This window comes from Anopheles darlingi, chromosome 3, assembly GCF_943734745.1.
Source record: "Anopheles darlingi chromosome 3, idAnoDarlMG_H_01, whole genome shotgun sequence".
Classification (NCBI taxonomy): Eukaryota; Metazoa; Arthropoda; class Insecta; order Diptera; family Culicidae; genus Anopheles; species Anopheles darlingi.
Window position 1 is genome coordinate 9,050,561 of NC_064875.1, and position 26,162 is coordinate 9,076,722.

Consider the following 26,162-nt stretch of genomic DNA (forward strand, 5'->3'; position numbering starts at 1 on the left):
TAATTGCAATAATGTATCGATTAACAGGATCAGTACAATTTAGGCTCAGTAAAATATTGTTGAATGATTCTCAATTCGCCAGATTTTTTTAAAAATAAAACCAACACGAATGATCACGAATTGGCTCTTTCAAAAATGGTTAGTTTGCTTAATACGTTCACAACTATGGTTTAATTAGGTACATAAATGGGTAAGTAAATCAATTGCTAAGATAAAAAGTCATAGTTTCTGGATGGTTTCTGGATGTCAACATGAATGAAATATTTCTCCGCTCCTAAACATTCTCCGCCTCTAAAAAAATGATACAGCAAATTTAACATAGCCAACCCACCCGTGGTATGAGTCACGCATGGTCAAGCTTGAATTAAAATAGAAAAAAAAAAACAAACAAACTCGATCGACCGATACCGGTGTCCTATCGAATTAATTTGCATACAAGCATAGCGCTCGCAAGCGCGCAAAACTATATTCAAAACAGCACACGATGATCCAATTAACCAACCAACCCTTGCGAGCGCGGTTCGAACATTATGTCACCGAACCTGAAGGTCATTCGCCAAAACTCAAAACCATATTCCCAACGCCTCTCTCGAAGCATCATCTTTCATAGCGAGGCATCCTTCATAGCATCTAACGCCGCTGCTGCTGCGAAAGGGTAACAACTTAATAGATAATTATTCCATCTCGCCCCTGGAACCACGCCAGAACCACCGTTCGTTCGGCCGCAAACACCAAGCCCCCTTCTGTTAAACGGCTCGTAAGACTCGGCGGCGGCGGCGGCGGCGACGTCGTCTAACCCCGCCGGTACGCATCGTCATCAACGGGCCCGTCGGCACGCGACAACCACGAAACTCCCACCAAAAACTCGGCTCAGTCAGTCGGTCGATCGGTCGCTACACACATGCATAAACACACACGCATTCGAGAGTGTGAGCGCACTCTGGCTAAGCTTGTGACCCCTTCTTCTGTTAGCGATCGCTCGACGGTGCGCGCGCGCCACGATTTTCCGCGCGATCCCGCTCATCGAGCTCATTGGGTCGCTGGCTTACCGTCAGCGCATTAGTTGCGCCCGACACTCGGCCACAGGCGGTCGCGTCTTATCATCGCGTCGAGGTCGTTCCCTGCAGGCACACAAGGTTTGCTTTTTGCGTTGCGTTTGTTTTCCGTCTGTGCTCGTGACGCAGTATCAGAAGTTCAGTCTCGGAAGTCGAGTCGAAGATATCGAAAATCAAACAACTGTTTCTATTGGATTGGATTCGATCGTTCGATCGATCGAACGGTGTTCAACCGAAACGGAGGCTGACGGATTGTGTAAGTGGACGAATGCGCCGCTAAGGACTGTCCACATTCGGTCTCGGAGTGAGCATCTCACTACTGGACTGCTCTCGCGTGGTGTAGTGTGTGACGTAAAGCGAATCGTGCGTGTGCATGAGTGTGTATGTGTGCATGAGTATGTGCGTGTGTGTGGTTCGGGAAAACTGGCCATCAAATGAAACATGAGCTAGCCAGCCCGGGCAGCCAGCCAGCCCCGGCAGCTAACCGGTGAACCGGTTCAGGATTATTCTTTCCCATTTTCGGACCATTTCGTCGACCACCAGCACGGGGAGAGGGGACCGCCAGTGGCAGTGGCAGAAGTGAAGTGAAGCCCACCCGTCCCGTCCACCGTCTAACGCTTATCTCCTGCTCCTGTCTGCCCTCCCGGTGTTCGATTCGATTCCTGTTTCATCGTAGCGCCATTTCTAATGTTACATATTACGGTAGCAGCCACCGCGGTGGCTGCGGCCCACCAGCATTATGGCCATTGCATGGGCATCTCTGATCATCTGGCGGGCAAATGGCGGTCGCGGCGGCGGTTTCGGAGTGTAACGCGACCCGGGGATTTGCCAATATCCAAATGGCCCATTAGACTACTTTTCCTCTCTCGGAATGCTCAGCCAATGCTGGGCACGTGGCACGAGCGCAGACTCGAGGGCTTTAGCTCTATGAATTCCGGACTTTTTTGTGTGACCATTCGCCCAGCTGGCCCCGGTAACTCCGAGCTTGCGTGTGTGTGTGTGTGTGTGTGTGATCAACCTGTTTCGACGTCCCGTGCCGGCGCATGCAATTAAATGCATGAGTAGTGCATGAATGTAACGATTCCGTCTCCATCTCCGTCTGGAGTCCCGTCCCGACTGGAATTCGCGAATCGCGTTTTTCATCTGCGCGATACCAAGACACGGGGAAGGTGAAGTGGCTCATTTTACTGCATTTCCACCGCTCCCTGGCTCGACCCTGGGACTGGCATATGGTCAGTCCCGGTAGACAATTTATTGGCTTATTAGTGTGCCCGATCTCGCAACAGGAACGCCGGGACGGGGCGTGCGGAATGGAGATCGTATTAACGGGGTGAGCGAGCGGCCATCGGGGTGAGCGAGCGGGGTGAGCAGCGGCGGGTCCCCGGACGACTGACCAGAAGATGATATAAGAGAGTTTGCAGAAGTTTTGGTTCGCTCCCTTCCCAGCCCTCCTCCCATTGTACTGCGAACACGAAAGAGGGAAATGCATTCCGGAAAATGCGCCTCAAACTTTTATATTTCTTCTTTTTTATTATTGGTTGGGATGGCGAGAGAGGAAGAGCTGCTAGGTCAATAAAGTGATAAAAGCTAATGAGCGAAACCCGAAACAATGCCCCGGGAATGCCGTATAAACGGCGTCATAAGCGCACGATTTTACCGCAGCGACCGTGGACTCGAACGAACGAAAGACTTGCTCAAAAGCGACGAACCCTCCGCGTTAATGATCTCTGTCTTTTGTTCTTTTTTTTTTTTGAGCTGTCTTTTGAGCGATGAAGGGATCAATCAGCGAGTGTCAATGGCTGAGAAACCGGGAGATTGAACCCCCCGTTTTAATGGGGGAAACGGAAATATTGAGCATTTAAGGAGGATTCAATCAATCTTCTGTTTTACACAATTAAGCAGCTAAAGTCGCTCATGATGTTTTTTGTTCCAAAGCGTCTTATTATTGAAAAGAGACTGTTCTCGTGCAGTATTTAACGGGAAAACGATGACGCTTAACGCACATCTCTCTCCCCATTGTTAGCCAAACAACGGGCAACTCCTTGCGTGTTATCCCCTGGGGTGTAGAATCTAGCAAAAGGCCTTGTAACTCCAATCAGCTCCACCTCCAGAGAGACCGTTAAGGGCAATCATCACCACACGCGGGATGCACGAGTAAACCACCACGATGTACCCATTATGCAAGCAACAAACCCGCTCTTGGTCCTCTCGTTTTCGCTTCAAAATTACGCAGAACGGGATCGACGCGCTCGTGTGGCGTGTGGCGTGCGCGGACTCCAAACAAACCATGCTCAATTCATAAATCAAATCGCGGCCCCACTGACGAAGCTAAATGTGCCGCAACGAATCCGATCGTAGGGAGCTCCCCATTTGTTTTGATTTTTTTGTATTGTCTCTAGCGTTCTCTTTGATCTTCGATGATCTGCTTTGATCGGCGATCGGCTGCTTCAGCTGTCTTTCGAGACCGGGGGCAAGGGACCCAAAGCATTAGCGCGAGACCAGGTCTGGCCTCATCAGCTCGCCAACGGCAGCCGTTGTCGTTGTTCGATTGTTCGATCGATCGAAGCAATCATTATCGATATCCATCGTGAGGTTCGCGTTGAGAATTGGCACAACAACAGTGCTGGTGCTGGTGCTGTTGCGCGTGTTATGCGCACGTATGCGATGCCTTCCCGAGCATCGCAAGGCTCGGTTTGTGGCTTTTGAGTGGCGGTTTTGAGCTACATTTTCGATCCAGCTCCAGCCACCGACCCTGCGATCGGTTCGATTTTTTTTATCAACGAAACAGAAACAGAAGCGATGCTGGCGCTGGTGCTGTTGCTGCCATGCCAGAGAGCGCGGAGGAAGCGTGAAACATAAACGAGCAGCAGTAGCGGCCTATGAATGAAGATGTAGGGTTCGTAATGATTAGATTACATAAACAACGGGCCCACTTTTCCACTCACTTCCAATTGCGCATCGTCACCACCAAGTCACCAAGCGGTACCACCAAGCATCACCGCATTCACGGCCGTTCTCCTCGAAGCGTCATCGATTGAAAAGCATTTGCTTTGCGTACGTCGAGATGGAAGCAGAAGCATGAAGCCAATCCAGGAACACTTGCCTTTTACCTCTGGGGGCTGGCTCCCGGTTGGTAGATTGGCTAATGTTTTTATTAAATTGGACCCCGGGCAATTGCACAGTGACAGCAAAACCAATTGGTCTGCCCTGGCCTCGCCGGGAATCCCTTGTTAGTGGAAAAAATGTTTTTCTCACGGAAACACTTACCTAGCGCCTGCGGGGTCTCTGTTTCTCTATCTCTCTCTCGCGGTGGAGATGATGAACAACACAAGCAGTGACAAGAGCTTAAGTAACAACTTTCTTAACTAGCGTCACACCCGCCTCCGCTGCTGCTCTTGGAGTTCACTTTGTTGTCCAGAAAGCGACTGTGAAACCTACTAATTTCCGATGAAAATGGAAGCCACAACAATCTTATCCAAATCGATCGCTCGGACTCACAAATCCGCGGTGCTTATCAGCCTTGCCTCCTTTGACACAATGCCACTGGCACTCTCTGTTACGTTGTTACTACACAAGCAGAACATTTTCGTAGCGATAACTACATTGTCATCAAAAAAATTCGGGAGGGAAAAGTCACATTATACATCGCAACGAAAATAGCTCCGTTTAGCTCAATTGTTTTACAGTTAAACGGCACAAACCATACAGTTCAACACACAAAACATACTTTAATTCCTTTAGAATAATTTGCTCAAAATTAGATTGTGCGCCTTACAAAAAAAAGTAGCTCTTTTTTTCGTTGTGACAACGAAAATTGTCTACCCTTGGAGAGTGCACTCTGCACTCTCTGACACAGCAACTGCACCTCGTGCGGTGATGATGCAGTTGATAAACGAAACATGCAGAAGGAAAAGGGCATCCATTGGTGCATTGTAACGTTTCGCTGACCACGTCACGCGTCTTTCTGTCTGTTTGGACACTTTTCTAATGACCCCAAACGCGCGGAGCAAGCGGTGCAAGGTGTGATACACACTCATCCATATTAATGCATCATCATCATCATCATCATTCGATCGCTCACACATCACACATCACGGTTAGACCCCCCATCAGAGCCCGAGACTGCGTGGCTCTGGCACCTTTTTGTCTATTTATGGTCACCTCGAGCACGCCATGCCTGTCATGCAGTCGCATCTTTTGTTTTCCTTTTTTTTTTTGTTGTGAGACTCATTAGCTTTAGAGACCCCCAGGAAGAGGGGCGTCGTCGTCGTTTATAATTGATAGCGAGGAGCAAAGCGCGGAAGAAGCCACCAGCCGTGGTCGCGACCAGCCATTTCGGCTACCAAATGAGCTGCTTTGGGGGTTCGCATCATCCGCCCCGCGGTAGCATCTGCCCCTGCGGCCACACGCGCGCGTGAACACACTAATCACCTTTCCGGTGCTCGTCCCGGCTCTTATTCAACTGCTGGATCGATCGATCGGCCACCGAACTCAACTTGGATTTCATTTTTTTTTCCTTGCTGGCATCTCCATTTTCAGGAACTAATCGAACCGTTCAAATTGGCACCCGTCGTGGCCGTCGTGGAGCGCGTAGCGTTTTATGTGTGTTTAATGTTGGGGTGCTCAACGTGCGTCCGTGTTTATGTGTCAAAGGTGTCCAGTGTGCGTGTGCATCGCGCTATCGGAAGACCAAAGTGACAAAGCGCAAAGCGAGTGTTGTTTCCGCTGATGGCACCCTGAGAGAGGGTCGCATAAATTCGAAAGAAGCATAACACCTAAATCCCACCTAACAGCCCTAGACGCGCCACACACACACACCGTGTACGATGCAGTTCGTGCAGTCATCGTTGAGCGTGCTGCTGGTGTTGCTGGCGTTGCTGTGCCACGAAAACAAATTCCATCGCTGGAAGGCGAACGCGGCCATCAGCGCATTCCAGCCGACCTTCTTCGACAACGAGCGGTGGCGCGTCGTCTTCCATCTCTACCGGAACGTGACGATGATGATGGCCGGCCGGACCGGCCTCAAGACGACCGGCAAGTTCCTGCAGAGCAAAATCCCCGACCGGGTGCCGTTCCCGTGCGACGTTACGGTCGGTCGCAGCCCCGAACCACCGACCAGCGTCCACAAGCTACGTCCAGGTAAGCGAACCGGATCACCGAAATCGGAAAATGGAGTCCGAGCATCGCCGGTGCCCGGATGGTCACCAAAAAGACCATTTTTTGTTTGGTTTTTTGTTCGAAATTAACATTCCCCGTCGCGGTTGTCTTGGCACTTTTGCATGCAAATGGCGGAACAATTGCTCGCCAGTCCTTGGACGAGGAGAGCGTCCACGTGCCAATCGCAGTCACGCACTATCGGGATGCTTGCTGATGCCAGTCAGACACTCAGTTGGCACATTGAGTGAGTGACACATTTTACGCAATGTGTACCAACGCATCGCAAGGCGGTTCGGCGCTTCAAGATCCGCGCCCTTGCATGGCACCTGGCGAGGGCGAGTGCGGGTGCAGCACTTTGGCACCAAAAACCGCGACGCGACGTCGCGTCACAAAACCGCGGTTTTGCGGTTGGGTCTTCCTTGGAACGTTGGATGCGATGCAAAAAATCCTGCTCGCTAGGCTCATAATGTCATGCGAGAAGCTCTATCATCATCATCATCATCATCATCATGAACGGATCATTGCTGCGCTCCGCTGAGTTCGCCGTTGATGGGCTTCCCATGGACAAGCACGATAGCGCATACGCGCTAGGCCCCTGTCTCGTTAATGATGCAGCATTTGTCAACATCATCGGCAGGATATAGAGACCGGTTTTTTATTGTCCAAATATTTGAAAAGATTTTGCACAGACAAATGGTGGACAAATAAGAGATAAGATAACGTGGTGTAGCGGCAGAACACCACGAGTGTTTTGTGTGCGTGTGTGTGAATCATGCAAACGATCATCTCACGTTGTTGCTCAGTTACGACTTTTGCCTCCAAAAGGTGCTGTTGTATTTAATTTATTTTTGCAATAATATTTGTTTTTACTAAATGCTTTCTGAGATTATTGCATAACAGGTTTAGCAACACAGAGAATGATATTTTTGTCAGAAATATCGTCAGAATGACAATTTGTTGAAGCAACACAGAGAATGATACGACGCCTTAAATAAACTCGCGCCATACATTGTTCAGTGTATTTTGAAATGAAGAAGTGATCTTTCTAAAACTAACATTTCCGAATACGGGATCAATCCTAGCATCGAAACTACTGGACCAATCTTTTCGAAATTTTCAACAGTTCATTGGCATATCATTCACCACATACACCAGGTCGTTGATTTTTGCAGAAGTTTCTTGATTTATTTCACCGCCAATGCAAAGCACACTTGTAAAATTATCTCAAACCACTTAAAAATTTTAAATTTTAACAACATTTTGACGAAGCTCAGTATCTTATGGAACGTACATTATTTTTACATAATTTTTTATGGCATTTTCCACAAACTGCTATTCCGTAGTTATTGAAAAGTTGCTGATCGAGGTGACAGTCACGAAAGAAAAGAAGTCTGATGAAATTATTTTTAAAAAAATATCTCAAAATATGAGCCAGCGTTTGGTTCGAATTAACCCGGAAAGCAGGAGGATTCAAGCTCATCCTGATAATTTTCCTAATTTTAATCTGTCACACGTCCTAGCTTAGCTTTATCAGGTCGTTGTCGTCGCGGTCGTTGCAGACAATCGAACGATGACAAGTTGGTGGGAGAGATAGAGAGAGAGAAAGAGAGCGTTAGAGAGACCCGAAAAAAAAACCCCAAACCCGAATGCTCCCATTTTACGACTTCCTGATCAACCACAAGGGACCCGGACATCGGCGGTCGGTTTCTTATAAACGGTTCATTTACATAAAAATCAACATAAACACAACAAAAAACACTCCCCCTCCCGGCGCTTACCGGCACCATTTCACCTCTCTTTCTGCGCTTCTGGCACCCCTACAGGTGACATAAACGTGGTGGCAGCGATCGGTGATTCGGTCATCACGGCGAGCGGTGCATCGGCCACCAGCTTCCTGCAGCTGTACACGGAAAACCGGGGCCTCTCCTGGTGCATCGGTGGCCAGTGGGGCTGGCGAAATGCCACCACGCTCCCGAACATACTCAAAATGTTCAATCCCAAGGTAGGCTGAGGCGACTGACCGCAGCAGCATAGGAGCTAATAATATGCTAATAACGAATACCTCGCAACCTGTCCTTTCTCCCCTTTTTCTTCTTCACGGCGCGTCGCGTCGCACGATTAGCTCGTTGGCTATTCGTATCGTGATTCGTACAGCTTCCACTGGGACTCACAGTTCAACAATGCCGAGATCGGAGCCGTCTCGAAGGAACTACCACACATGGCGGCCCAGATGGTGACCCGGATCCGGAACGATGCGCGCGTCAACTTCCAGAAGGACTGGAAGCTCCTAACGATCACGATTGGTGGTAACGATATCTGTGCGTACGTCTGTACCCTGCAGGATCCGGAATCGTTACCGATGCGCCATCGGCGCTCGCTCCTTAAGATGCTGCGCTATCTGCGGGACAATCTACCGCGGACGCTCGTCAACATCGTCTCGGTACCGGACGTTTCGACCGTCGTTTCGGTGAAGAAGAAACCGATGATCTGCTGGATCCTGCACCATGCCGAGTGTCCGTGCTGGGTCGGTCCGATGCACAACTCTACCAAAGAATCACGAGCCAGGTACGTCGAGTCGAGCGACTAATGTCGATCGTTACCGAATGTCGCATGCCTGTGACGATACTGTTTTTCTCTGCTTCAGATGGGCTCGCATACAAACCCAGTACCGTAAGGTGGAGGAAGAGGTGGCCATGCTGGATGAGTTCCGGGGGCTGGACGAGTTCGCGGTCGTACACCAGCCGTGGACGAGAAACCTGTCGGTAGGACCACGGGACTTCTGCGCCATATATTCTGGCGAGTTCACTTCCAAATACTAATGCTTAACATTTCTTCTGCTTCTTCTTCTTCTTCTCCCTGCCCGTCTGACAGCTGATGAAGGGTAAAGAGATGGACTACACGCTCCTATCCTACGACTGCTTCCACATGAGTCAGAAAGGCCACGCGTAAGTATCCGTCCGCGCGACGATTCACTTCGCCAAAAAACCGGCTACCAAAACGGTCGGCCACGATCGCAGGCGTAATCGCTTGCCACATCGCTTGGCGGTTTCCTTAATGTCAGACCATGTTCCTATTATCTATTCCAAAACCATCTCGGGCACCCTCCTCCCACGGGTCGACTCCGGTGTATCGTTACTATACAGACAAGCGGCGGTGGCCTACTGGAACAATCTGCTGGAACCGCCGGGCAAGAAGAGCACGGGCTGGAAACCGGGCATCGAGGTGTTCCGCTGTCCGACGAAGGAGTCACCCTACATCTACACCTACGACAACAGCTAGAGACCTTACCGCCGCCGAGACGCCTCGCCGTCAGTTATGGAGGGAATTTAGCGGGGATATTCCTTTAAAGGAGGGGGGAGTGGGGCGCCATAGGTGGGTCATGTTTTATGTGATTTAAGAGTAGGAGGAAGAGAGAAGGAGAGACAGAGAAACCAATAAAATTCCGGGAGCACTTCCCGCTCTGACGAAACATACACACACGCCTCAGTTTGCTGTTGTCACCTCGGAATCGTTTAAGGAAATCGAAAAGAAACTCACAAAAACAACCGGTTACCACCACCGCCTTTCAGCCCTTTTTGCAGCTTGCCTCCAGTCCCTTCTTCTTCTTCTTCTTCTTCGTCTGCAACATGATGACAACGATTACGGCTTCGGATTCGGAGTTTTGTGAATGAAATCGTTCGATCGACGATCGATTGACCATACTTGGGATCGCGGGGGCCCGGTTATGGACGCTTTCAGACAGAGCCCTACTGAACCTACCCCGTCGCCGACGCCGTGGTGAAAGCCTCCACCGCACACACACCACCGGACCGGACCGAACCGGACAACAATGTTGGCGCACGCCAATGCACGGCGGAGACTCCATAACCGACCATCCGAACGACAAGCGAACGAGTTCATTCATAAAACTGTACGCAGCTCGGAACAAGGGTGCAAACGGCCTGCTAGATGTGTTGCCCTCGGGGCTCGGGGTCTCCTCACGTCTCTTTCACTGCTGTGCTCTCTTCGGTCACTTATATGGTCGCAGTAGGCCACGACGTCGTTTCGTCGTGGTGGTCCTCCCGGGTGATTATGTCGGGGAATCGCGTCGTCCGGTTTCGCTCCGTCCGTGCTGACACGCCTAAACGGCCTACTTCGGTGGATTTTGGGGGGGGGGGGGTTGGTCGAACCGAAAATCCACTATCCCTCCGACGCGATAATCACGCGAATGTTTGCCGACGGAACCGGCAAACCGACAGTTTTTGGCATCAAACGGCTGGCGGCCTTCTCTCCCTCGGTTATCGTCCATTTTTAAAGGTAATCAAACCATATGTTATCAAATTAAAACGGACCGTCCGGCCGACCGTCCGACCGTGCCTTCCGGGGACGAGCGCGTGGCAGGAAAGCGAAAGCGATTTCGGAGTTTAGCTAATCGCCCGGGAGGAGCTGGACCACTGGAGCATACTATTGGGACAGACGTGACACACACAGACAGACACAGACAGCGTTGCGGCGTACACGTAATATCGATCGATCGAGCATCGACGATCGGTGTTGGTGATGCATCGACGCAGCGCAAGTGTCAATTGTACGCCAGCCTCGCGCCTCGCGCCTCGCCGATTGCCTCGTGTTTTGTGGTCTTATCGTATAAGGCCATCGCCGGGCTCGGAGCAGCGCAGCATCGGCAAATGTGGTTTCCAACGAAAGAAATCCGAACTTGTGTTGAGTAACGGATACGATTCCTGTTGTGTGTGTTACTGCCACTACGAAGCCGTGTAATGTCTTTAATTGATTTATTGCACGTGCGCGTCTGTGCATGAGCTGTTCGCAAACCAATTGGCAGTTTGATTGTTCAGAGCAAGCTGATCAACTAACGAAGATCGTAGACGTCTGCTGCTGCTGCTGCTGCAGTAGAAGGCATAAAGGAGACATTACAGAAGGTATTCTGGATAAATCCCGAGTCCCAAAAACAGCGCACAAGGACATTGCATGAAATTCGGTTTGCATTTATCCTCAACGATAGCGTTTACTGCCACGATTTGACTCCAAAATTAATCTCAATGACAAGCTGGGCAACAATCTAGACCCTCTCGGCTTCGGTTCACGTTGATTTGCAATCCTGCCCACAAAAAGGCAATACATTGAAGGCGTTGAGCTCAGTTTTCATTTAAATGGTTAATCGTAAATCAGTCTCCATGCAAGGGGCAACGTAACACTTGCACTCCGTCTTGTCTTCCACCAACAGCTTAGACCTAGGGCACCGTAGAGAGAGAGAAAGAGAGAAAGAGAGCAACAAACATCAAATCGATCGCCACCACAAATCACAAAATCAACAGAACGAAACGAAATTCAAAGTAAACTCCAAACCAAATAACCATCGATTCAAAAAAGACCTATCGTAAGTATCGAAGCAAAGCAATGGAATGGTCCAAAACCCCAAAAGTCCTTCCCTCCGGATGATCGTGGCGCATACGATCGGTCTTATGCATCTTATGTGGTGGCTGCATTGTTTCGCGTGCTCCCTCCTGAGGGGGGAGCACAGTAAAAGCGCAACTGAAAACCGTTAAAAACCATCGAGGAATATTAATTTGACTGCATGATGGCCACTAAACAGTGCCTTGTGCGCGTGTAATGCGGCGCACGGACGGCCGCTCGCGAGTCACCGAGTCGAGTACCGGCAAGGTGACAACGAACGCTAGTGACGACATCGACTACGAATGCCGGGGAATGAGCATTCTCTTTTTTTTTTGCTCGTGCGCGTATGCTAAGGAGGATGAAAGTGAATGCAAAGGCGACCATGGGGGGCTGAAGCGCGCGAGGAACTCGCAACAATGAGCAAATAAAGTGCAACACTTGACTGGACACACTTGCTGGTGCTCAGGAAGGAGGTCTCGCGGGTGCATTTCGCTGAAATGCGTCTCCTGCACTGCACCCCGCTGTTGACGCATCCTGTCGGTGAGGTTTTTCCATTTTTTTTCTTTACGAACGCCACCCCGGAGGCTTAATTGATTTTTATTTCGACGCAAACGGAAACCGATTACATCGAGCGATCGATTGCAAGCGCAAGGTTTGTTCTTGGCAAAGGCCACTGGAGTATTGGTGGGCACCAGGGTTTTTGGAGAGTTTTCGCATGCGTCATCGCATCGGCACCTCGTCAGCTCCTTCTTCGAGTGATCTTCACTCTTATGCAAGCCAACCGTCATTTTGAAGATGAATCTCGAGCGTACAGCCCTCTTCTCACAGCACTTATCACCGCCGGCGGTATCGCTGGCGTTGGCGCTGGCGCTTTTGATTGGAAAATTTCTTTCACACTGGCCACTGCCTCGGTGGCCAGCCAAATGATGCTACTGCTCCACTAACATGGTTTCGTTTATGCGTTTATTGCTGCTGCTGCTGCTGCTACTTCTCATTGCTGCCTCGTTCAGTGTATTTCCCCCTATTTTCCACTCGTTTGTTGGGAAACCTACCCACAACAAACGCACACAACACACCTCGAAAGCCCACTTACACCTCGCACGCTACCTACTGCAGCAACTGCTGCTAGTGCTGCTACTGAATGACACTTACTTACTAGACTGAAATCGATTATGAATACCGCGATCGTTCGCTCACATCGTGGGGAGATCTCACTTGCGTTGCGTTGCGTTACGTTGCGTTGCACGCAGCAGCAGCACCAAGTGACACTTGACTGGCATCTTCTGTGCCGGCGGCGCCGCAACAGTGTGGTAGATTTAAACAGCTTTTCGCCTTTTTGTCTTAATGCAAAAAGGAATTATCATCATCAATCCATTGCATTGCCTCTATCACCGAGGAGCTTCCATGGGAATCCTGCGTCAACTGCGTATCGTCGTCATCGTCGTCATAGGCATCGTAGTCATCTCTTGGTGTCTAGTCGCTAGCTGCGCATTGCGCTGTTATCGTAGGTGAAGAGATACGGTGACTCTTTGGTGGGACATTTAAAGTTCTTCATCAGTGGGCGCCAGCTGGCCGATTTCTTGCCCGGAGGCTCAAGCAAGTTGTTCCAAAGCGCAGTGCCGGCGTAGCTGGAGAGATGATAGAACGACCGAAATAGAAAATGAAAGGAGCGAACGAACTACATTTAAATAAGAGGAAATTGATTCAATTCATAATAGAAGGATTATAAAAGAGTACAAAGACAATCAATTTTTTTAACATTAACATAACAGTAAGTATAAAAAGCGTTTTAGGATTTTTTTGGATTAAATTCAGCAATACAAACAGAACCTCAGCAGTTTAAAGAACTGTGTGATTTTATAACAAAACTTTAATCCCATTTAAAATAATTATGAAAAGGCACATCTTTGAAAAAACTATTAACACAATTTGTTCTGCGCATCAAAATGCTCCCTATAATGAAAACATATTGAATAACTTAATCGCTTCTTGAGTTAACTTTGTTATTGATTAACTTTGTTATTGTTAATAAAGTAGTACAAAAATGAATGATTTCATAATCTTTAACTATTTCTCAATCAATCAAATAAAACAAAAAGAATTGGCCTAGCAACCAAAATACTTACGCATTCCCTTTCTGGCTCATATGAAAGCAATCATACGAGAGAAGCGAATAGTCCACCTTCTTGCCATTCATTTTCATCTGTGTAAGAAGAACAATAACAAAGCAATGGAAAATTTAAATAAAACCAACTTATACAAGTCCTTGCGCCCCTCCTTTTGCAAACCTACAGTAACGTTCAGCGACCAGGGTTGATAGACGACGGCAAACTCATCCAGTCCTCGAAACTCGGCTGACTCAGCGACCTCACGCTCCACGCTAATGAACTGCTCCTGTATCCGTGCCCATCTGCGATTCACCAAGCAATACACGTGAGTGATACAGTGAGAGGGTTGATTCCATCGCAATCGATCGCAACCCAGAGAGGTAGAACTTACCTTTTCCGCGATGCATCACTCTGATTGTACAGCTTCCCGATCCAGCAGGAACATTCGCCGTGGTGCAGCGACTGGCAGACGAACGGTTTGTCCTCCAGCGTGATCACCTTCTTCACGCTCGGCACCGAAACGACGTTCACAAAGGTGCGCGGCATGTTATCGCGCAGATAGCGCAACGTTTTCTGCAACCGCAACCGATGCTTGTACGGTAGCTGCTCCGGTTGCTGCATCATACAGACGAAGGTGCAGATATCGTTACCACCGATCGCGATCGTCACCATCTTCCAGTCGCGCTTCCAATCGACTCGCCGATCGCGCCTGATGCGCTCGACCATGGCCCTTGCCATGTGCGGGATATCGTACGAAACGGCCCCAATCTCGGCCATATTGAACTGCGTTTCCCAGTGGAACGGCATCGAGTCACCGTACGAGTATCCTACCAGCTGCGAGTCAATCCAGGGATCAAGAGAGAAGACAAAGGAGAGAAAAAAAAACACATTTTCATAATCTTCATCCATGACCACTGGCACTGCAGTCCTGTGCACGAATCCTAAGCCGAATGCATTGCGAGCCGCGGGGCGTACACCGCGACACCGGGCACCACATCCAACGGGTATTACATCATTTGCTTGCTGGCCCCCAAATTGCAACTGCCAGCCAGAAAGGCCTAACGCGCAATGTAATTGTACATTGGTGTAGCCCGCGCCAGGACCGCGATACCATGGCACGGTCGCTGGTATTGGAAAAGCAATCAATTTCACTGTTTGAACCTCACCTGGAAAAACGCATCGCAAATGGCAAAGTTCAAAGGCCGACGAAGCACTCCTCTGAGCACTGAATACGGTTGAGCTGTTTGGCAACATTGGCAACTCTTCTTGAACTGCCGACCGACCCACAGACAATACACAGGCCCTCAATTACTTCATCAAAGCGGGGCAGGAACGGACCGATGTGGATAGGAATCGTCTTCGAGACATAATAGCGAGCGAGAGAGAGAAAGAGAGTGAGGAACAGCATCCCTCACATGCATTCTATCGCCACTCCGATCGATTGAATGATCGTTACTAAATCATAATTTTCATAATTGAACGCAACCGGCGTCCATTTGCATCTCATCGCATCGCTCTCTCTCTCTCTCTCTCTCTCTCTCTCTCTCTCTCTCTCTCTCTTGCTCTTGTGGCTTTTAGGTAATCGCCACCAAAAAGAACAATCCATTAAAGGACTCTGGCCTCCACCGTAGACACCATCAAAAGGTTTACGTTCGGCGTTATTCACCAAAAATGCAGGTCACGAGCACATGCGAGCGAGCATCCACGTGAAGAGCATCCATCCATCGGCCCGAAAAAGGCGCTTTTCGCAATCACGTCAAGCGTGCAGCAAGTGCAATTGCCCGTCGAGTGAATGTTGCAACGTGCCCGATCGTGCGATCGTGAGGACTGATGCAGACCTGTTGAGATACCTGTACCTCGGACCTTCCGAAAATGAGGGGATGCAGCTGGAAATGCTGCTATGCTATGCTGCCACTTGCGGCAAGGTCAAACACCTTTCAAGCACTCGGCTGAAGAGGATACCGTTGTTGGCCCGGTGGACTTACCTGCGGGTTGAACACCTTCAGTATGTTCGGTAGCGTCGTCACGTTACGCCAATCCCACTGGCCACCGATACTCCACGCTAGACCACGGTTCTCCTGGTACAGATCGGTGAACTGGGTAGCGGATGCACCAGATGCCGCCGTCAGTGAGTCTCCCATAGCCGCTATCACGCGGATATCACCTGTAGGAAAGGGAACACGACAATACGAACTAAGAAGAAGCTGCTGGAAGAACATTAGACTTAGGGACACTTCTACCTGGTCTCAGTTTGTGTACGCTCGAGGGTACCTTGGCGCTCCGGCCCAGTGACACATCACAGGGAAAGGGCACCTCGGGCGGTATCGGATCCTGTAGGAATGATCCGCTCGTCCGCACGCCGGTCGGACCGGCGATGGTATACATCAGTGTGCGCATGAACTTAAACATGGCTCGCATTCCACCGACATCGAGGAACGTTTTCTGGTCCGTAATGTCCACGTTTCTGTTGCCGATTCCTTGTGCGCCCACGACGACGACGATGATGGTCAGCGAAAGGGTACCGAGGGTGACGAAGGTCGCACCGGTGTCGTTGCGACGATATCGTGGCCATCGAAGGATCATTGTGATCGACGGAACTTCTAGGTAACGGTATGGGGAAAGAGCAGGAAAAGGAGAAGAGCATAGCAAAACGGTGAGGCGATGGAGTTTCCTATTGCAAAACCATGGCAGAAGAAGGTTGAGTCACGCCGCGAAATGCGAGGCGAAAGCGAGACGGAACTCCGTGTCATTATGTCCCGGATCTCTCCAAAAAGGGTGGATTCGCACTTAGTCACTCGGCTCGGTTTGGACATTCCTCGATACCTGCTTTTCTTGTTTTAAACCATCATGCGGATGACTATTATGTTTTATTTTGTCCTAAAATGATTTCGATCATTCATGATCATTGTCATAAATCGGTCTTGAGGTGTATTAAGTAGACCTTAGCTACTGGACTGCTTTGAAATTGAAGAAAAAAGTACAATTTACTGACTCGCCGTGAAAGTGTGTCACCTGCGGGGTAAACAAGTTTAAAGGTATGTGGTCGCTACATACAAGGTCGGATGTGAAATTGGAGCAACTTGATTCTAAGTGGGTGGAAGTACAACACGAATATTGCGCCGCGTTCGTTACTAGTGGATTGACGATACAAACTAATAATTAGTAAGTAAAAGAAATCAATTCACCATTCTAGCGACTCACGCCATTTTAAGGTTTTGTTTTACTTGAGTATCAGTTTTCTATTCACAATGTTTCTTCTAAAACAACTTCCAACCGTCTTGTCAATTCAACTTTGTGATTATGTAAATGTTTAAACAGATAAAATGATAAATAAAACCATTGAGAATAATAAACGTTAAAGAATATTCAATAATTTTTCGTTATTAATATGGTCAATATGTGAACAAATGAATCAGCTTTCTGAACATATATTCAGATCTAGTAACAGACTACTATCTCAATGCTCAGTAATTGAAATAATCTGTCCTGCTCTGATAATCTTCTGTTCTGAAATATGTTTCTGACTATATTTGATGTTGTTAATCTATTGACAACATATTCATAAACACGTAATATTGTCTTCTCGTACTCATCTAAAATATTTCTTTTTGATATTTTGCCTGTTCGTTCGTGACATTTTGTAGTGTGAGTGTCCTTTAAACGCTATTTTTCTAGCGATTTCTTTATCAATAAAAATACCATCATTATAAATGAAAATACTCATTACTAAAAAACACTAAGCTATCCATTCCTCGTGTATCCTTCGACAGCAAGTTATTCGAAACACCGAAACATGAAATCTACCTGACTCTAACCGGTGACAAAACGCAATTTCTTCCCGCGCAAACGCAACGCAACCCAAACACATTATGCAACTGCAATCGGATTGCACTCACGCTCACGGCGCCCACCCACTACAACATTCCGGACATGCTTCGACGGCCTCCTCCCAATGCGGGGCTGCCCTTGAAACATTGACCGAATTCGGCGCACCGGCGAAAGCAATTACTTCATCAAATCGGTTTGCAATAAAATATCGAACCACGAACGACGGCATCAGCATGACCGAACACGATCGGCATCGGTAAACAGTTTCAATATGAAGCCCCTTACCTCCCCCTTCCCCATCCCCTTCCTGCGACCGACTAACCGTCCACGTCGACCACATAACGCATCTTTCTTCCCTCTTCCGTTCGGCGAAAGCATGGCAAAAGTGTGGCGAACCGTTTCGTAACCAACTGGAGAGCTCGAACGCGATCACCGGTTCCGATCGTCTATCGGTCCCTCGCGTTTGCTCCCGCGGTCCCAGCTAATCTCTCGCTACCCTCCCGGGATCAATGATGGCTGGTGGCCGGTGAGAAAATCACTTTCGCATCCACATTTCATCCCCTTTCACCTCGAGCCAAGTTGTCGAGTCCCAAGTTGCCAATCGGACGCGATTGCTACCGTGAAAAAGGCCTGGAAGCACCGTGGCATTCGCGTTCGTGGGAAGCCACCTCTATTACTTCCGTCCTGCGCGCGAACGGAACCAATTTGTCCGCCATCTCCAGTGGCCACCTCGGTGATGCAACCGAACCGGGGGGGGGGGGGGGGGGGAGAGTCCGTAACTCAATCGGTGAGAAAATACACAAATGGGGAGCATTAGCGTACGCGCGGGGTGATCTTTCATTTGCTTACGTTCGCACCCCGAGCCGAGACTCAAGTTCAAGTTCACCGGATTGGCCGGCGGCTCATTGTCCGCCAGCCACCGATCCAACCGCCCGTCTAATGTTGTGGTCATCGCAGCTGCTCCATTTACACGGTCCCGGTTTTCGGTCCACTTTCATGCGCCGGAGATTTATTTTTACCCAAACAAATTACCATTCTTTTTTCTCCACTTTCTTGTGTCAACCACACGCCAGGTTGGGGAGCTTGCAGCTTGATGGATGAATTGAATGCCACCGCAAGCGACGAGCGGCTGGCTCTGCTGTTTTGTGTTTGGCTCCTTTCAGGCTCATTCGCCATGAATAACATAACCATTAATATGCGACTAATGAGCAGATTAAAACGACTGTCACAACCCGGGGAGGGAGACACGGTGGGTGGTGTACATAAAACATGCTTGCTTTTCATTCGTTTTATTTTATGCATTTCTTTAATATTCGCCATCATCACCACCACCACCACCAGCTGAGCGTCTCGTGGTAAAGGTGTTTATTTAACCACAATACTGTTTATTGATGTTAGAGACAACCACGCAAATGGGCTTTTAATCGTCGCAAACTAACCATCCAATCGAAACAGTCGTCAAATGCCATTTCATCTCCCGATCGATCGTTTGATCGGTTGACACAAAATGGCATACACTCACACATACACACACGGCATGCAGCAGCATCATAGCTTTTTTTTCTATCCGCTAGACGATTCGAGCGTAACACACGCGAACGAACACGCCTCGGTTCGGCTATTAAATGGCCATTTCCTTTCTTGCTGTTTTTTGTTTTTTGTTTTTCGGTTTCGCTTCGCTCCATCTTTCATCTGTTGTTAACTGTCCAGTGTGTGGGGAGGACTTTAAGCTTCGTTAACCCGGGTCCGGGTTCGGGGCAACCGCAAGACTCACTCACTTACCATTTGCAATCGAATTGCAAAGTGGACTGGACCACGGTGGACCGATCAGGATAGTATACACGGTACGCGAAAGGTCTTCATCCGTTGTAACGGTAACATTGTATTAAAACTGAGTAACCGAATGGTAGAACTGCTCTCCCCCGGTGCCAGCTCATAAAAACCACCAAATGGACTACCTTGACCCACTGATGATGAGCTGCAACATGAGTGCGTCGCGTTTGCCCCCTTCACCACACAATCTCACTGCACACAAGCACACAGCTTCCCTTGCCCAGGGTATCATTTGCATCACACACACACACACATGCATACGATAGGTAGAAACGTTTGGTGGTGCCCTTTTTGCATAAGAACGCACCTAACAGTGAGTTCGCGAGCTGCTGATGAAACCAACCAACGAGGCTGAAACGAGTTTCTGTTGCCCTCCTGGTCCTGGGTTTGGTCTGCAACGAACGATCGTTCGTTCAACCTATCGCCGCAAGATCTAGCGCCAGGGTCAGGTTTCGTGCCAATCGATGCCGGACGGCTGTCCGGTGGCGCGAACCACCACAGATCAGGTCTCTAGGCTAGGACCCGGGTTGGCCAACAAAAAAACCTCACCGACACAGACATTCTAGTGCCGCGAGTGCAACAGTGAAACGCACTCTCGCACTAACGCGGTCCGCATTAACTCTTAATCAATGATATTAGCGCACGGAGGGGGAAAAGAAGAGAAAAAAACACGGTGGAACCGACATGCGCGTTAGTTCCGATTGGTTTGCTGCGCTCGTTTCCACACCAATCAGGGCGGCCAAAGCGAAGGTTTGACAAACATTCCCGCGCCCTCTCCTGCAGTGGCAACTTAACGCGAGCAGCTGAAGCATTGGCTTGGGATCATGAAGTGGTGTGCATAAATTAAAAACCATTGCACTACAAATAAATCATCTCGCGGTCTGTCTGTCTGTCTAGCTGGTTGGAATTGCAGCCGGAATGTTACAGTGAGACAGACAGCGCTCGGTAAATCCACGTTAGAATTGTTCAATGAAAACGCTTGCAGCGGCGCTTACATTAATTAAAACCATTACTCTGTGCACCGGCACAGCAGAAAGAAAAAACCCTCGGCAACGAGCCAGCCACGAGTGGGTCATTCTGGTAAACCCCTGTTCGGCTGTTTTAGTGCGCTATTCATGCGCGTAACGCGCGTGGCGCAATAATGGGAACGTGCCGGGAAGCGCATAACACGTGCAGCGCCGAAAAACGGCCAAAAAGGTGTACTTGTGATGCTTCGTTTGCGTTAAGCATCGTTTATAAAGGAACATACATCACCGGCCAGGGGAGAGTGGGAAAGAGAGTGATGGCACGCGCTCCTCTACCCTCTGTTTATGCTCGCAAGCTTTACGCAATCGCATATCAGATGTGCGACACGCGTACACCTTTGTTGCCGGCGCCGTTGAGTGGTTGTGTTAAGGCCACCGAGCATAAATGGAAGGGGATGAGGGGGCTTCAAGAGGATTGATTCCGTTTCAATGAAGATGTCGGTTCGGCTCACAATGCGCCTCGTGACATTGACACTGAACAACATGGCGGGAGTTCAAAAGGTAGCGAGAGCGAGTTTGCTGTTGCTCTCGCTGTAGGGCATTAATCTCAATGCTCGTCATGCTCGGTGGCCTTTCTCCTCTCGCTCGCACACAATTAACATACAATCAGCGCGATGAAGGTAGTGAGATTTACACCAGCATACCGCCCTGGTTACAGCATCATTGGCATTGAAAAGGGAAGCCTCGAAGGGTGTTAAGACGAGGCGATCATTAGGCGCAACGAAATGGATGATAAATATATCCGATAATGACTCGATAAAGCAATTATCTTCGTGTAAAAAAAACATAGCATGCAAATCATCAATACACGGTTTATTTGTACAACATAAAACCATTACCAACGAACCGAGCTAATAGGTCCTGTTACGTCGCGACAAAACAACTCCTTTAAACTCCATTTTCGGTTCCTTTTCCTCTTGAACCCTCTTCAAAGGTGCTCGCGACACGAGTTGGTAAACAGACCACAGAGATCTTTCGCTTGGCGCACTCGCATCATCTAGCGCCCTCAAATCGGGCGTCTGCCATCCGCTCGTCCAGCTGAAAGTGAAACCGAACCTTAACCTGACACGCAAACGATCGACAGACGCAAATATTTGCCAGCACAGCGGCTTCACTGTTCCTCGCTGAACCGTCATCTCTCCGAGTACTGCTTTACATCCGGAACAATGCGTCACCGAGAATCACACACAGACAGACGGAGAGCACCTTCTCCGTGCACTGAACATGCTGCCTTGCTGATGAGCTTTCGTTGCGAACGAATTCCGAACGAAAGATGAAAGACTTCAATGCTGCCCATAGCCCAGAATGCACGAACCCGAGGACACCTTCTCTGCTCTGCTCTGCTCTGCTCTGCGCTGTTGACAAGGATTGCGCAAATTTGGCAATCTAACTGTGGCCCTGTCCTGCCGTACACGTGACACGAGTGAGTGTCAGTGAAATGTGGAACCGAACAAAAGGGAGAACAATGCGCAAAAGAGAGAAAGAGAGCGAGCGATGTGACGCACGACGGCCATAGTGCCGGCGTTTCGACCACGATCCGCGGCGTTTGCCTAACCGATCCTAACGCTTGCGCTTGGGCGTTTCATTTGCCTTTCGGTGTACACCCTTCCCAGTGTTTTGCAGTGGAGTTGTTTATTTTATGTACATTCCGTGCTCACTAATAAGAGACGAAAGTCAAAGCAAGAGTCACGAGGGCGTGTAGAGGATTGCGTTTGGCTACCCGTATTGTCCTGCTCAATGATCTTCGATCCAGCAAAGGTCACCGGGTGCTCTATATCATTGTGCGTTAATAGGATTTGGCGCCGAGTGCTCGGATAAGTGCGTGAAGGACGACGACACTTTGTTGCCCACTCGCCGGTAGCAGCGCCATCGTCATCATCGTAGAAAACAACACAATAGATAATGGACATCTCACGCTTCAATTGTTATCCTTAAATGGATCGCGCTACCGCTCCCAGGGTGCCCCGGGGTATTTGAACAAGGATCTTTGCCCCCCGTCACCCCACTGGGAGGTGCTTTATGCGCGCCAAATCATGCCAAACACACCAAAAAGCAGATGATCGCAAAAAGCTGACAGTCATCTAGTATTCATTGAAAGTGCCTTCCGAAAGTGAAATCTCCCCATAGACACGTGCCATAAATGGATACCGGAGCGGCATTGGAATGATGATGTGAGGAAGCGCAACCTCTAAACGCCGGTGGCCACCGCTACATCGCGTCTTCGTCGTCATCGCCGTCATCAGTGCGGAAGTCTTTCCCTTAAACTTCATTTCATTATTAAAAAAAAACAAGCACACTATGATCCAAACGGATGCGATGTAGGGATGGAACTAAAGAGTCACGCTGAAAGTGGGCCAAGATTATGGGCCTAGGATCGTGTTGCGCCATCAGCGGCTCGATCAAGCGATCGAACGCATTTACACGCCCAGGAGCAGCAGCAGCAGTAGCGATTTCGCCAACCCTAAAGTCAGCGTCCGCTCCACGTGCAGTCCTTTCCAAACGCCCAATCCGCGTTGCCATCATCGGATCAGAAGGCTCCAGAAGCAACCCTCTCTCATTAGTGGAAACTCTAAGCGAACGAGCGTGTTGAATTCGCTTGATTTGCTTTCGCGTTCGCTCGGTGATGGAAGTTGCTCAAAGAAAACAACGCTTTTAATAGGTAGCAACACTGCAACAGAAACAGCAGCAGCAGCAGCAGCAGCAGCATTCCGTGGTGACAGCATTTCGATTTCGAAGCTGTGAGTCGTCATTAAGCCATGCACTCCGGGCGACCGAACCCTTTCCAATTTGGCTTATCGCCTCACACTCACACACAGAGCACAGGGTACATGACCTTGACCAGCGATAGCATTTCACCGTGAACTTGAACGCTCTGCTGCTGTGTCCCTCACACACTTCTCAGCACTCAGCGGCGCATCGCGAACGTCTCGCAGCTGCGTAAAACCCATTTTCACAAGCCTCATACCCCACCTCCGGGGGGGGTGAAAGAATTTGCTAACGAACACTTACTTTGCACTTCTCTTGCACTGCACACCACACCGCGATGCTCGGAAGGCATAGGGAAGCGGTAGCCCGATCCGCTGCATTGGGCAGCGTGTATGCTTCAAGCATCAAGCCTCAAGAGCTACTGAGTTGCTGGCTACGAGCCGGCTCACTGGCAAGAGACTAGAGACTTCCAGATCCCCAGATCAACCCCATCCACCCCGAATACTCAGCTGATCGTTCTCTCTTCCATTCAAGGTACTTCCAATGTTAGGCAAGAAACGTGAACGCGATCGTGAACGGAACGGCTCGACTCACCCCAGTGGCGGACCACCATTTTTCCACCACGGTGGCGGCTGATCGCCGGGAAGAGAAGAAAAACAATCGGAGATGCAAAATCGTAGCTCCGCGGTACCGGTGACTGAACCGTGGTCGAACTAGTTCCTTTGCTCGTTAGCCACGAGCCACGAGTTTTTGCGTAGCGCTTAGTGGGGTTAATGTACGCCCGACCCGCCCCGGACCCTTGCACCTGTATCGATGTACAGCTTTTAGAAGAAGAAGAAAAAGAAAGAAAGGCCACGATAAACTGGAGCGTACTCGGGCACCCAAAAGCCCTCCACTCCGCGAATACATAGTTGTTGATATTGACATAGAATCGATTGGGAGGCGGATCGCTGGCGACCGGCCTTCACTGTGACCAACCGGACCCGTCGAGTGTAAAACAATACAATACAGAGAGGACCAGCGTTAGCCACGTGAGATTTGCATACTCGTGCGTGAGCATACAATTATGTGAGCCACAAAACCGCTACCTTTTGATCCCTTCCTCTGAGACAGCTTTGAAGGTGGCCTTCGGAAAAAAAAGTCGTTAGTTTATGGGCCACAGCCACAGCGGGCATTAGCGGATCGTCGCGTTTGTGAGGAACCGGAACTCTGTAGGTTCATGGTCGCAGCGGGGAAGAGATTAGATTTAGGGTTTTTTGAGAGATGAACAAAACAGGATACCTGAACTGAAGATGTTAATTAGCAGCACAGTCGAAAGACACTTTAGCACTTGCTCTACCGTTGAACACCCTAGTAGCACAGGATAGGTCCTTGGTCACTTGATCGCTAAACGGGATCCACTTCGTGCGGATGCTGAAGAAGGAATGGATCGAGGATCTTCTAGCTTTCTGCCTTAATACCCTTGTTATTGCTGGGAAATCCAACAGCAACAGCACAATAAAAGGCCGCTTTGCCAACTTCCTTCTTCTATGAACCTGTTTTTGCCAACCTAAGAATTTGCCAACAGAACTCAATCTATTTTTACCGCATGGGTGATGGACACTGAGACGGATATTTCCAGAAGAACTGGTCTCTGATCGCCAGATGCTATCACACACATGCGCCTATGTGAAAACCGTCTGCGATCGTGTCTCACCAGAACCCACCCTTCAACTGAACTGGCCGAGCGGTTAACGAACAGAATATATCGCCAAGGAACCGGTCGCTAATGATCATCACCAGCGCTGCACTCTTTTTGTTATTAAAATTCTTAACCAGTGTCGTCAATGCGAGAACCGACAAGAGCAAAACTCATGTTATCGTGTAATGCGCACGTGCGCGGAAGAAATCGGTGCGCGTTGGCCCCAAAAACCGCACAGCAATTAGGGCGAAGGCCTTGTTCTACAACAGCACACACACCCCGCACGGTACCGCAATGATTAGGCGATATCGATCAGTCCCCTCGAGCACAATTTCCACGTTCATTAGCTCGTTAGTGGTGACGATTCTGTACAGCGATCGCTCTGTGCGAGGAGGAGGAGGTGCGAGGTTCTATTTTGGATTTTCCAGTAGAATAATCCGGTAATGTTCTGATTGTTTAGCAAGTCATCACCTGGTTTGAGGTGCAAAAAGTCAACTATGATTGAGATGGGAAACGATCAAGCAAACTGGTTTGATAGCTTTTCAGTCGGATTTTTGTTGCCAGGCGAGGAAACCTAAGAACCATGGCAGGCATGCTCTATTCATCTTCCTATCAGACGCACGTATTCTTCATTTCTTTGTCAATTTCCTTCTTTTGTGCGTGGTAGGAGTTTGGAGAACAATAATGATTTATGGACTAGTAACGAAAACTTTCCAACCCAAAAAGATCGATTAATATATGAGATTATCTAGGGTGGTTCATTTATTTATTTAATCAGGAAAAGAGAAGCATTTGATCTCGTCGTGCAACGATGATAGATTCTATCCAATCGATGTGCGGGGTGACATCTGTTACGATCAAGTCGGAACCACAACCCTTGCTAAGGGCGGATGTTACACCGATCGCGTGAACTGTTTCATCCGAAACTGATGTTTTTGTAACCGCTGCTCCGTAATCCATCTGTGCGAAGAATAAGGAAACAGAAATGTTGAATTTGGCCTTAAAATATACAACGGGATTCTACCTACATAACAAGCATGCGGCAGCATTTTGACATCAATATTAAGGCAAACCAAATCACTCCCAGAATCGCCACTCACTCGGCATTTCGTTCCATTCGAAGCATCGACAAAGATGCTTTCATTGAAAAACATCCTATTTTGGAAGGAAGCGGCTCTTGGTCCATATGCGGAAAATTTTAGCACTCCCGACCATTCACCGTCGATCCGCCGATCCCACAGACAAACTGGGCGCAGGAGATTTGGATTAATGAACTTATTTACCTTTACCAGGGCAATATCATTCTCTGGACTTCCTGGTTTGTATCGCGGGGACACATAGACGTCTGTAACCGCCACTCGCTGAAAGCTATCTC

The 26,162-nt window shown here is 49.1% G+C and overlaps 2 protein-coding genes across 2 annotated transcripts; one reads left to right on the forward strand and one right to left on the reverse strand.

Moving 5' to 3' along the window:
* Positions 1–5,791: 5,791 nt before the first annotated feature.
* Positions 5,792–9,560, forward strand: LOC125957582 (phospholipase B1, membrane-associated-like). The gene is made up of 6 exons (XM_049690374.1): positions 5,792–6,194; positions 8,036–8,214; positions 8,335–8,777; positions 8,857–8,974; positions 9,084–9,157; positions 9,356–9,560. The coding sequence occupies exons 1-6, from the start codon at positions 5,882–5,884 to the stop codon at positions 9,489–9,491; spliced, it is 1,263 nt and encodes a 420-aa protein (XP_049546331.1). The 5' UTR covers positions 5,792–5,881; the 3' UTR covers positions 9,492–9,560.
* A 3,102-nt stretch (positions 9,561–12,662) lies between these two features.
* LOC125957577 (phospholipase B1, membrane-associated-like) lies at positions 12,663–23,521 on the reverse strand. The gene is made up of 7 exons (XM_049690370.1): positions 23,410–23,521; positions 15,955–16,314; positions 15,700–15,878; positions 14,106–14,548; positions 13,899–14,016; positions 13,733–13,809; positions 12,663–13,234 (listed from the first exon to the last, which is right to left on the reverse strand). Exons 1-7 carry the CDS (start codon positions 23,456–23,458, stop codon positions 13,087–13,089), a joined length of 1,374 nt encoding a protein of 457 aa, XP_049546327.1. The 5' UTR covers positions 23,459–23,521; the 3' UTR covers positions 12,663–13,086.
* Between the last annotated feature and the right edge of the window lie 2,641 nt (positions 23,522–26,162).

Bases quoted from the DNA above. Each gene is read 5' to 3' on its own strand.
- LOC125957582 (XM_049690374.1), top strand. From the start codon at position 5,882: ATGCAGTTCGTGCAGTCATCGTTGAGCGTGCTGCTGGTGTTGCTGGCG. The intron at 8,975-9,083 runs GTAGGACCACGG...CCCGTCTGACAG, and splicing joins CGTGGACGAGAAACCTGTCG to CTGATGAAGGGTAAAGAGAT. The intron at 9,158-9,355 runs GTAAGTATCCGT...GTTACTATACAG, and splicing joins ATGAGTCAGAAAGGCCACGC to ACAAGCGGCGGTGGCCTACT.
- LOC125957577 (XM_049690370.1), bottom strand. From the start codon at position 23,458: ATGCCTTCCGAGCATCGCGGTGTGGTGTGCAGTGCAAGAGAAGTGCAA. The intron at 13,810-13,898 runs GTAGGTTTGCAA...CTTCTTACACAG, and splicing joins CCTGGTCGCTGAACGTTACT to ATGAAAATGAATGGCAAGAA. The intron at 13,235-13,732 runs GTAAGTATTTTG...TCATCTCTCCAG, and splicing joins ATGAGCCAGAAAGGGAATGC to CTACGCCGGCACTGCGCTTT.